General features: G+C 24.4%; 4 protein-coding genes across 4 annotated transcripts; 3 read left to right on the top strand and 1 right to left on the bottom strand.

Annotated features, from left to right (window-relative positions):
• Positions 1 to 402: 402 nt before the first annotated feature.
• PBANKA_1035200 (LCCL domain-containing protein) lies at positions 403 to 4,317 on the top strand (the record flags this gene model as incomplete). Its single annotated transcript, XM_034565456.1, has 1 exon — positions 403 to 4,317. The coding sequence occupies one exon, from the start codon at positions 403 to 405 to the stop codon at positions 4,315 to 4,317; it is 3,915 nt and encodes a 1,304-aa protein (XP_034422151.1).
• A 1,331-nt stretch (positions 4,318 to 5,648) lies between these two features.
• Positions 5,649 to 6,916, top strand: PBANKA_1035100 (rRNA 2'-O-methyltransferase fibrillarin, putative; the record flags this gene model as incomplete). The annotated part of the gene is made up of 2 exons (XM_034565455.1): positions 5,649 to 5,655; positions 5,985 to 6,916. The coding sequence occupies 2 exons, from the start codon at positions 5,649 to 5,651 to the stop codon at positions 6,914 to 6,916; spliced, it is 939 nt and encodes a 312-aa protein (XP_034422150.1).
• Positions 6,917 to 7,895: 979 nt separating this feature from the next.
• PBANKA_1035000 (conserved Plasmodium protein, unknown function) lies at positions 7,896 to 8,894 on the bottom strand (the record flags this gene model as incomplete). The annotated part of the gene is made up of 2 exons (XM_034565454.1): positions 7,896 to 8,260; positions 8,396 to 8,894. The coding sequence occupies 2 exons, from the start codon at positions 8,892 to 8,894 to the stop codon at positions 7,896 to 7,898; spliced, it is 864 nt and encodes a 287-aa protein (XP_034422149.1).
• A 1,732-nt stretch (positions 8,895 to 10,626) lies between these two features.
• On the top strand, positions 10,627 to 13,052 carry PBANKA_1034900 (pre-mRNA-splicing factor 38B, putative; the record flags this gene model as incomplete). Its single annotated transcript, XM_034565453.1, has 5 exons — positions 10,627 to 11,394; positions 11,508 to 11,594; positions 11,700 to 11,829; positions 11,980 to 12,121; positions 12,215 to 13,052. 5 exons carry the CDS (start codon positions 10,627 to 10,629, stop codon positions 13,050 to 13,052), a joined length of 1,965 nt encoding a protein of 654 aa, XP_034422148.1.
• Positions 13,053 to 13,344: the final 292 nt, after the last annotated feature.

Here is a 13,344-nt window from a genome sequence, read left to right as displayed (position 1 = left end):
TTTTGTTATTGGGTATTTATTAATAAGAAAAGCATTTGCTTAATTTGGTGAATTTTTTGAACGGATTCGCGATGAATAACAACTATCATTATTTGGGTTATTACTTCTTGCACACATATATACTGTATATATATATATTAATCAGTTTATTTTTGTATTATAGTTTTTTATATATATAGTAAGTTTTTTTTCAGACTAGCATAGTATGCCTTTTTAATCTACAAATTTTTGTCTAAAAGGTATTTTTAGTGTTCAATATTTTTAACCACATACTAGTGCAAGTTTTTTTTTAGCTAGCTATTTGTGTGCAATAAATTATTAACAGGGAATAAAAAAAAATAGTTATATAACAAAATCAAGATACACACTTCCAAACATTTTTTTATATTTTTAGAGAAGAAAATGAGAATCTATAACTGGGTCAGTTGTGGATTTATACTTTTGCAATTTTTTATGAACGTATATGGAAAGGAATGGTGCAAAGCGAAGTTTGAGTATGGAATGTCCGATTATGCAGAATGTCAAAAGGAAGGAGATAATTTAACGAATTATATGATTGAAATAATTCCTGCTAAAGCAAATAATATAGATTTATATAGTGATGTTTCTATAGTTTTATCGAATTCTCAAGGTATTAATACTAAAGAAATCATTATTGGAAGTGAAAAAGAAGGCTTATTTAGAAAGATATATTCTGTTCGAAAAGATATAGATAACCCAGAATATGTTCATGTGAAATTAAATTCTAAAATAAACAATAATAGAAATTGGAAATGTAAAAAAATAAAAATTTGGAAAGATTATAAATATTGGACTTTTGATTGTATAGGAATATTAAATGAAGAAAAACGAGAAGCAACATATTTCTTGTCTGGTAATAAATTATATACTGCTTATGTTCAAACAGGGAAAGATATAGAATCAGGTACTACTGGAATTATAGATATAATATTATTAGGTAATAATAACAAAAGAAGTAATACAAAAATGTTACATGAAGGGTTCATATCTGGGGGATTAAAAAAAATAAAATTCCAAGCATCAGATGTAGGAAATTTGGAAAATATAATATTAATAAACAATTCCTATAATGATCCATGGTATTGTGATTTTGTTAAAATAAAGAGTGATGATAGTAAAATATATATTTTCAATGTAAAAAGTTGGATTGGATATCCGTATAATAATAAAATAAAAATAAACATAAATACAAATAATATCGATGGAAATGCAAAAGACATAGATTGCCATATCCGTGCGAATGATTTAATAGATACAACTAAATCATTAAATAATAATTTCGTTTTACAAAATAAGGTACATATATTTAAAGTTAGATGCCCACAAAATTGTCATAATTCGGAATTTTCGATTATAGAAGGTACTTCTATACATCCTGCATCTACTTCTATATGTGCTGCAGCTATTTATGATGGTTCGTTAACAGAAAGTGGAGGAGAGATTATTGTTACTATAACAAAAGGATTAAATTATTATTATGCAATAGATGAGGCGTATAATAATTTAAAGGCAATTGAATTTTCTACCAAAGGTGATGAAAGTGATGAAAACAATTTCTCTTTTTATACATATCATTTGACATCTATTGATGATATAAAAAGTAATATTAGAATCGTTGATTCTTTTGGAAAATTATCTTCTTTAGGAAGATTAGAAATCCGTGTAAATAATAAATGGGGGGCTGTTTGTAAAAAAGGTCCAAACTTTGAATTTTCAGAAGATGCAGCAAAAAGAGCTTGTAAAGATTTAGGATTTCCCAATGGTATATATATTAAAGAAAATTGCTCAAATATAAATGAACAAAATTATTGTGCTGGATATAAATATCCTTTTAATGCTTCTGGTATTTTGTGTTCTGGAAACGAACAAAATTTATTATCCTGTAATACTGACGATCCTTCATATTGTATAGATCACCATGATGATGTTATAATACAATGTGTTAATCAATTAGGTAACGATTCGATAGAAAACGGAACAATTCGACTTTTAGACAGCACTGGTTCACCTACATCTAATGGAATAGGAAGATTACAAATATATTACAATGGAGTATTTGGTTCTATTTGTTCAGAAGGGTGGACAAAAGAAACAGAAAAAATTGCATGTTTAGAATTAGGTTATCATAATGTAAAAGCAAATGGATTCTCTCATCATCTGTGTAGTGATATAGCTGGGGAAAATTTATGTGGTCATGATAAAGAAAGAATTAATGCAACTAATTTTAGATGTAAAGGAGATGAAGCTAATTTAAAAAATTGCCCACATGAAACATCTGAAGATATTTATTGCTCTCACGAAGAAGATATAATTATTGGTTGCGCAAGTGCAGAAGAGGAAGGAAATGATTCTGCCAACTCAACTAACATTTCTAAATATGGATTAAACAAACATATGATGTCTATGGAAAAAAAAAAATTTCATCCAAAAATCGAATTAAGTTGCTTTGACAAAATAAGCTCTAAGGCTGAGTTAAGCAAAGGAAATGTTGGAGATATATTTTTAGTTAGTTGTCCAGAGAAATGTGACGAAGATATTGGTGTAATAAAAGGAACGTTTGTATATACATTCGATTCTTATATATGTAAAGCAGGGATCCATGCAGGTGTTTTGTCGAGTAGCGTTACTGATGATATGATCCTTATCATTACCCATAGTAGAAATAAATTTATAGGAACGAAAAGAAATAATATAGAATCAAAAGAATTTAATGGAGAATCTAAAAGTTTCAGCTTAAGTATACCAACAAATTATATCATAATGGAAGAAAGACAAAATAATTCAAAATATGAAGATGAAATTTTAAAAGAAGATAACGATTTTTATTATGAGCATATATTTAAAAAACAAAATAATAATGAACAAGAGAAAAATAAAACATTTTTCGAGCATAATATGCATCTAGAACCAACTTTTCAATGGCTAGCTCCATCTTCATTTGCTGGATTCAATGGAGATGAAAATCAATATATAAATGCTAATAATCTTCCTAACGAAAAATATATTAGAACTCTTTCTAATTTTACTTTTATTATCCATTTTATTCCAAATAGTAAAGGAAAAAATAAATGGAGAACAATATTATCTCATAGTTTGTGTGAAGGAATATCTATATCTATTGATGAAGAAAATGAATTAGTAATAGAACAAAATTGTAATCCTCATTTAGTAAAAACCAAATTTATACCCAAATTTGAGCACCCTTGTCATCTTGTTCTAATTTATAATAAACCAAATAAATCAATTTCTTTATATATTAATCAAAAAAAAATTAATCTTGAAAAAATGAAATTTGATTTTACCCTAAATGGAGATTTAACTATTGGTAGATCAAACAAACAAGCAACTGATTATTTTATAGGAGATATTAATTTTGTTAAAATATACAAATATATATTAACAGAACAAGAAATTAAAGAATCATATGATTCCGTTCTTTCAAACAATTATTTAAATGATGGTATGTCTGGAAATAGAGACATAAATACCAAAAAAACACAAAACAAAAAAACAAAAAATAACCGAAAAACTATAGATGGGCGAGATTGTATTACTCCATGTAAATCCAAAACTAATGTAAATAAAAATGTACAAATTAATACGGAAGAATTTTACCTGAATTGTTCAGATAATTTACTCAGCGAGCGATTTAATGGAAAAATTGGAGCTCAGTTTTTGGTTAGTTGTTTAGAAGATTGTACTAATTCAAAATATATAGTAAAAGGATCTAACAATTACTATACACCAGATACGTCTATATGTAAAGCAGTTATGCATTCAGGAATAATGCATAAAACAAGAAATACTCATAAAAGTAATGAGCATGATGAGGATAATAATAAAACTAATAATAATTCATTTATTATAAAAATTGTTGAAGGCTTAACAGAATATAAATCATCGAGAGGCCATTATGGAATAGTTTCAAAACCAGAAAAACAATCACAATTAAGATCTTTTTCTCTTTTTTCAAAAAAGGAAGATGATATTTTTACATGCTTTACAGATGCAGCATTTTTATTCGAATTACCTATTGGAACTACAAAAAATATTATTTGCCCAGAAAATTGTCACAAAATAGATAAACAAATATTTGGAACTAATACATATAGTCCTTTATCTTCTGTTTGCAAAGCAGCTATACATGCAGGTGTTATTTCAACAAAGGGTGGACAAATACAAATTGTCGTTGGAAAAGGTCAACAAGAATTTAAATCATCTACACAAAATAATATTCAATCATATATAGCAGAAAAACAAAATCGTTCATTTACCTTTTTGAAACGCTTATATTAGTTATGTAAAATATATATAATTGCGTATAATGTAATTACATTAGTTAGTCAAAAGTAACTAAAAAATATACTGAAATTTTTTTTTTTATTATGCTAAAATTAAAAAATTTTTGTCTCATTTATTTTCTATTCAACCAATACAAACTAGTAATATTAAATGGGAAAAAAAATAATATTTTTTTTTACAATTTCATTTATTTTTCATACTTTTTTATTAACTTTTTTTATAAAAAAATGTTTTATTAAACCATTGGTCATATGAATACATAAATTACAAATTAATGCATGGATTGTACATATAAATACATTAATTCATTTTTCGAAATCAAGCTATAGAAAATATATATAATTAAGAATTACAAAAAGGATTATTATATATATGTATAATTAGTATAATCTCGATATTTGTACATATACTATATAACATTTTCTCATACAATATATTATATGAGTAAGACTAGGTGTCACTAATTATGTTGTTTTATTTCCATAATAGGATTAATAAAAAATGTATGAATACAATTAAACAGATTATAAATATATTTCATAATATTTATGCTAAAAAATAATAATTTGGGCACCTTAATCATTTATAAAAAAATCGTAGCCAAAATGGTTATATGAATATATAGTTGGAATACGTAAAAAATAAAAGGAAAATAATAAATGGATTTTTTTTATAAAAAAATATATAGAATAACAACATACCAAATTAAGTGAAATTATTATATGTATGTATATTTGTGCATATGTAATTGTTCTTATATTAATTTAAATATTCAATTTTTTTTTTTCAAAAAAAAAAAGTTTCTAATTTTTTTATAAATATTTTACTGTAGTATATACGTAAAAATAAAACTGTAAATATATATATATATATCCCACTTAAAAGCTAACATTAACATAAATAATTATTTCTGCCTATTAATTGTACATATTTTTATTACATTTTTTAAAGCATTTCGACATCAGCGTGAAGGCGTCAATCAAGAATATATTAATTTTTATGAATGATAATAAATGAATTTAAAAAAAAATAAAATAAGGAAAAAATAAAATTTTAAATTTAATATGGAAGGACGAGTTTTAAATATGAATATGAAGATATTTTTAATAGTTCCACAGTTTAACTATTATATATAATAAATTATTTTTTTTTTAAAATACAAAATTATAGAGAAAAAGGAATTTTAAATCCATACTTTTTTTCTGTTTTTTTAAGCTATATATATAACTATATATTGGGGTATGCTAATATGTATAAACTATTTTAATTCCTTTATTTTATATATTTTTTTTTCCATTTATAATATACATTTTTAGTTTGTCAAAATGGGAGGTAAGAAATAAAGATTAAAAAAAAATAAAATTCATGCTATACTTTATATAGTCATTTGTATTCTCAATAAATCAAATATGTAAATTACATCTTTGTATCTTTTAATATTGAATATGCTCAAGGTGCGTTACTTTGGTAATGTTACCACTGTTTATAAGCATTATTTTCCATTTTTTAAAATGTATTTAACATTTTCGATTATATAAATTATACCGTTATTTACTAGTTTTCCAAGTCTTATATGTATATGCACGTTTATTTTTATCCAACCAACTATATTTTTACATATATGTTTTACTAATTTCATATATTTTATTTATCTTCTTCAGACAAATTTCGAGGCGGATCAGGGAAGTTTAAAAAGGGAAATAATAATAATAATCAGGTACATAAAGGGAATATGTGGAAAGGTTCCAATGGGGGAAGAGGAGGAGGAGGTGGAAGAGGTGGGGGAGGAAGAGGAGGAGGTGGAAGAGGTGGAGGTGGAAGAGGTGGGGGAGGAAGAGGAGGTGGAAGAGGAGGAGGAAGAGGCGGGGGAGGAAATAAAGATAAGGGATTTAAAAAAGGAAAAGTAATTGTAGTTCCACATCGATTTCCAGGGGTTTATTTATTAAAAGGTAAATCAGATATTTTAGTTACAAAAAATTTAGTACCTGGAGAAAGTGTATATGGAGAAAAAAGATATGAAGTAATGACAGATGATGAAAAAATAGAATATAGAGTTTGGAATCCTTTTAGATCTAAATTAGGAGCATGTTTAATGGGAGGAGTTGGTAATATGCCAATAAAACCTGGAAGCAAAGTCTTATATCTCGGTGCAGCTAATGGCACTTCGGTTTCTCATGTATCTGATATGGTAGGTGATGAAGGAATTGTTTATGCTGTTGAATTTTCACATAGGTCTGGTAGAGATTTAACAAATATGGCAAAAAAAAGATTAAATGTTGTACCTATAGTTGAAGATGCTAGACAACCAATTAAATACAGAATGCTAGTAGATATGGTTGATGTTGTATTTGCAGATGTTGCTCAACCAGATCAGGCACGTATTGTTGCTATGAATGCTCATATGTTTTTAAAAACTGGTGGATGGTTTGTTATTTCAATTAAAGCAAACTGTGTTGATTCTACTGCGAAGCCAGAGGTTGTATTTGCATCGGAAATGGAAAAACTTAAAAAAGAAAGTTGTAAACCTAAAGAAAAATTAACATTAGAACCATATCATCGAAACCATGCTATTGTATTGGGTATGTATCGATAGAAATCGAAAACATGGAAATAGAAGACTTGTAAATTAATGAACAAATAAGGAAAACTAGCGAAGCAAAACAACACAATAATATATTTAAAACCTTTTTCACATTTAAAGCGATATAAATAATAACAAAAATATATGCCCACTATTTAATAAAAAAAATTTTATTAATTTTTTGGGATATAAATATAGCAATGCGCACGTATATCCATATAATGTAGGGATGGAGTATACATATATGCATGTGCATATTCTTCACCTACTTTTTTATATTTGATACTTATCTGTTTCAATCTTGTCCCTTTAGTATTTAATAATTTTTGAATCTTTAAATTTAGAAATATTTATTTCTTGAACAAATTTATTTTTATGTATAATTAAACTATGTTTATATATTGTGTATATTCATAATTATTAGTTATTCAATTTTTTTTTATTATATACTTAAAGTAACTATTATTTTATATTTAAAATTGCAAATATAAAAAATATGTTTGGTCATAATATATTATATCAAAATATTTATTGCTCGTTTAAAAATTTAAAATGATTAAGAAAAAAAATTATTTTATTTTCCTTCAAAAAAGGAAGATAGCATATATTTAATATATTCATGCTTAATCACGCATGCATTATATAAATAAAAAAATTAACGAAAAATTGATCTCAACTTTAATTTTAAAAATGATAAATTTACAAAAAAAAAAATATATTAAACAAATATTATTGCAATATTGGCATAACAAATATAGACAACACATATACATAAATGTGATTCCTTCGGAAAGAAAAAATTTAATTGCCCACACAAAAAAATTATATAATTAGAAGCTTGAAATATCACCTAAAAAATGTATATATGTATATATTACTTCATCAAACTATAAAGCCTTGGATAAGGTTTTTCAAATGTGTGTATATTTCATAACAATGTTTTCCGTTGGTTATTCATGGGGTTTTCAATTTTACAACTTATCCTGACTGTTCATATTCTTTTCATCAATCTATTCGATATAACATTTATAGTTACTAAAACTAGAATTACAAATATAATGGCCAACGAAATCCTTAAACACCAAGTTGCATTCGAATGTTTTTTCATTGCCAATTTAATTTCTACATTTATTTCTTTGACATTATCTTGAGTTTTATCTGTTTGATCATGTACATTTATAATTATCTCATTTTGTTCATTTGCTTTTTCTGCTATGAAATCAACATTTGCTCCGATTTTATCGATAGCATCCCCTATTTTTAAAATTTCATCATTAAATTTTTTATCTCTTTCTTTCCATTGGTTTATTATAATTAAATCGTCTTCATCATGTATATTATTATCTGTTACTTTTGCTACAAAAAAAAAAAAAAATTTAATTAGGATTACAAAATTTTTGAAAATAGAAAAAACATAATAGGGATTATAAAAATGCAAACATATGTTTCACAATGAAAGGAATAACCCAAAGAAATAATATAAAAACTTACTTTCTAATTTTTCCTTATTTTTATATTCCGAAAAATTAATCATACATACATCTTTAATTTGATTATAATTACTTATCTTTTTACATTCATAAAATTGTTTTTTTAGTAACTCAAATGTTTCGTTTTTATCAAGCAATTCATCTTTAGTAAAAGTATATCTTTGTTTTAACTGTTTTTTTAAAATTTCGTCAAATTTATTAAAATATGTTTCTAAATTTTTCATATTATTATAAATTATATTACTTCTTTTTATTACTTCAATATTATTTCCATGAATATTTTGAATTTCATCTTTTTCCCTAATACAGTTTCTGGTTTCATTCAACACATTTAATATGTGTATTTTTAAATCATTAAATGGGTCTACATTTTTCTTACTATTTTCATTTTTCCCATCTATTACTTCAGTTTTATTTTTCAAGTTTTCTAATTTATTTTTTATATCTTTTAAATCGCTTTCATTATTTTTCCCTTTGTCATACTTTCGTTTTGTGCTCATTATTCACACATCAATGGGGTTTATTTTTATTTTTTATTTTTTTAAAAAAAGACTGATCAAATTAAATGGTTATTATAAAACTATGTATATTTTATTTTTAATTTATAGGAATATTATTAAATGTACAAATTAAAAATCAAAATTTATAATCCTATTTATTTTGTTAGCTACCCCTACCCCCTTTATATATGAAAATTTATTTACACAATAAAAAATTAATTATATAAAAAGAGATAAAAACAATCTTGATTTTTCAAGCTAAAAAATACAATATATATAATTAGTAAATATACCACTACATAGGGAATTGTAAACTCAAATAAAACTTATATATAATATAATTATGTACATATTTAATTGTATACTTAAAATTCCTTTTAAATAAAATAAAAAAAAAACTAAACAAAATGATTTAATAAATTTTTAAAAATTATAACTTGATATATATAAAATATACTAGGATCTGTAATAAAAATATAATACTGTTCTCTCATTTTTTTCCCATAATAAAAAGTGAGAAATCACAAATTCATATTAAAAATAATTGATTTTAATTAAATCCCTTAATATGTAAAAAATTTCCTTTTTTCTATTTACATATTTATTTGTAATTTTTTTTTTATTTTATGGCAAAAATTATCTTGCCTAAATAAGGAGGAATTTTACTTAAATACCATAAAATATATAATTAAAATAAATCGAATAAAATATATTTTTTTCAAAAAATAAAATTTTGTTTAAATTTGGAATTAATGATTATACGAGAAAGGGATAGTAATAATTGCTTCGTTATTCAAATTTAAAAAAATCAAATATTTTTTAATTTTATAAAAATGCATATATAATATATATATACATATAATAAATGTGAACAAATTTTAATCCCTTTTCCAAAACCTACAAGTTCGAAACATGAAAATATAAAGAATTAAAATGCAATATTAACAACAATTGGATATATTCATAAATGGATGGGGAAAAATGTATTATTAATTTTTCAAATATGTTAACCTTAAACATTGTTTTCCAATACTATACGAAATTAAAAAGAAAAACAAGAAATGAATCATAGAATAAATATATAATATATATATATATATATATATATATATGCTTATCCAGTTCTAGGGTTTTAAAACAAGCATATATATACACATGGTAATTATGTTTGGTGTTATATGATTTATATCTATATTCATTGTTTTTATTTATACTTTTATTCATTGTTTTTATTTTTATTTTGTTTTCTTAATAATAGAGAAATATCCATTCTTATTATTTTTAAATTAATATATTTTTCCTTTATATTGTATTTATACACAAATTTATCTTTTATAAAATAAGATGAAACTTGTGTTTTTATCGGTTTACAATTCGTTATCATAAATAGCACACATATTTCGTTCATTTTATTTGTATATCTATTATACGATTATCACTCATCTTTCTTATTGTCCATTTTTTATTTTTATTTTTATTTTATCGTTTCCTATTTAATTAGAGGCAAGTCATAATACCTTTCAAAATGGTCCACCATTTTCTACATTATTCTATGCCAACAAAAATGACAATGTATATATATATGGTGAGATGTGTATAAATTTTTATATACATATTTGTATTAATAAAATTTTCTCAAAATAATAATGCAATTATACTATATTGGTAATATATGAACAGATATATAGAGAAGTTTGCTATTTAATTTTTTTTTTTTGCTACAGTATTCAAAATGGATAAAAATATAAAAAATGCAGAACATACAACTACACACACCCCACCAAAAGCATGTGAAGAAAATTCTAACGAAATGGGAAATATAAATTATAATCATTCTTATTATAATGGAAATAATGGTGTGTTTCCTATGGGTATCAATAATAAAAATAATTCTGAAGAATACTTTCCATATAACAACCCCAATTTTAACAATAATAATAACGTGTATGGTGCATCAGAGAAATATTTAATCAATTACAATTACGTTGATCCTTCTTATTATTCTATAAACCCTAACCCCATAATTAATATGGGGAATCCTATATATCCAATAGGGAATCAAATCAATAATTCTTATAGTAATCCTATGAATATGTATCAAAATAAAATTGATGAACAATATAAATATAGTTACAATAATTTAGATGCAAACATAAATAATCCTTTGTATTATAATATTCAAGGAAATAAATTGCTAACTAGTTTTAATCAATCAGTTTCATCAATCTTTAATAATAATAATAATATTGAAGATAAAAAAAACGTTTTAGAAATGACAAATACATCTACTTATAATGTAAATAATTTATTAAGAAATAATATTTTATCTTCTGAGTATTTTAGATCACTTATAACTCTTAAAACATTTAAAGAAGTTTTAGATGAAATTCTTTCATATGCTGATCATGCTGAACCATATTGCATTGGAAGTACAAGAGCTCCTTCTACACTTTTTTGTTGTCTTTATAAATTATTTACCATGCATTTATCGAAAAAACAAGTAATAAAAACAAAAAGGGAAAAAATTATAGAAATATGAAACTATACTATCTTTCAATCGTTACATAGGGCTATCTTGCATATTTTTTTTTTTTTTTTTCTTTTTTTTTGTAGCTAAAAAGCTTAATTGAAAATAAAGAGTCATGTTATGTTCGCGCATGCGGATTTTTATATTTGAGATATGTCCATTCCCCTTCCAACGTAAAAAATGAAAAATGATAGAATAAAACAAAACAGAACCAATAACGATACAACTATGTATGCACATGTGTTCCTTTCCATTTTTATGTTCTTATCTGTTTGCAGTTATGGATGTGGTTTGAGCCATATCTGCTCGATGATGAAGAATTTACAGTTTCTGCAGATAAAAGAAAATTAATGACAATAGGAGAGTATGCTCAAAGCTTATTATATGATGATAAATATTTCAATACAGGTTTGTTTTTATTTTATATATTATATTTCTTTAACTCTCTATATTCTATTGCTAATGATATAATTATATATATTCGTAAAGAATGTTTTTCCAAAAAATATAACATAGATCTCATACTTCACATAAATATATAATTTTTTTTTAACTTAGTTTTACCAAGATTTCCAATAAAAATAAAAAACATTTATGGCGCCCGTCTTATGCTTATGAATGATCATAGAAAACGGCATAAAAAAAATAAAGAACAAATATCAAAGTTTGTAAAGGGAGAACATATTATGGCCTATGTCAAGTAATTCAAAATTTTGCGAATTCGTTTTGCAACATTGCATATCCATTTATTTTTCTTATTTTTTTTTTATTATTTTTTTTTTTCTTTATTTAGTGGAGAATGGGAAAAAGGAGAAATTGGTGGTATAGTAAATCAAGGGAAAGAAAAAGTTTTTGTTAGAATCAGGAAAATTGACGGAAATGAAAAAATTGTCCATCTAGGATATGTCAAATTAATATCTAAAGATTCGGAAAAGGGTAAGGGTAGCGATAGACGCTCAAGTGTTGAGAGAAGCAAAGGCAGAGGAAGGGATAGAGACCGAAGTAGAGACAGAAGCCGGAGTCGAAGAAGAAGAAGGCGAAGAAGCAGAAGTAGAGACAAAAGCCGAGGTAGAACCCGAAACAGAAGCCGAGATAAAAAACGAAGAAAAAAACGAAACAATGATGTACGAGATAATTCGGTGCATAATAAATCAGAGGATGATTATATTCGTAATAGATCGTCAAATAGATGCAGTAGAAGATCAAGAGATAGGTCACATAGAAAAATAGATCGATCAATATCAAGTTCGGAACCTGATAAAAAGGGAAGATATGGAAAAGAAAAAGATGAAAATACAGAAGATGAACTAATTAATAAATTTCGAAAAATTGAAAGCCAAAAAGCTCTTGCAACTGGAAAAGATTATGCACGCAGACCAACCTCTTATAAATCATCACTTACAATAAAAGTAGAAAATATATATAGCCGAAAAAAAAAGAGATCTATATCCCCTAAAAGAATAGAAATACATACACAAACAAATAAAAATGATAAAAAAAATACCGAAAATATAGTTCCAGAAAATTCAAAACTTAAAGAATTAATGGAAAGATACAATAAAGTTGATAATAGCATGAACATAATGAGTAATGATGATTTAGAGGAAATGGATGTCATGAAATTGGGATAAATCGATTATGTATATATATATATATATGTATACTTTAGTTTCCCATTTTTTTTTTCACAGTCATACATGTGCATATATTTATGTGTACATTCTATATATAAATTTTTTGTTTACAAATTGTTCGTTTTTTTATTTCATACAATTCTATATTTTTGTTTATCCTTTAAGATAATTTTATATTATCGTCTATTTTGCATATATGATACCTAATAAAAGGGACATAAAATAATTAGTTTGACACAATTTTCTAACAACATTGATATATGACCATATCTATATTTGAAGATATTTA

This window comes from Plasmodium berghei (genome assembly GCF_900002375.2).
Source record: "Plasmodium berghei ANKA genome assembly, chromosome: 10".
Taxonomy (NCBI): domain Eukaryota; phylum Apicomplexa; class Aconoidasida; order Haemosporida; family Plasmodiidae; genus Plasmodium; species Plasmodium berghei.
This window is presented reverse-complemented; position numbering and strand designations above follow the sequence as displayed.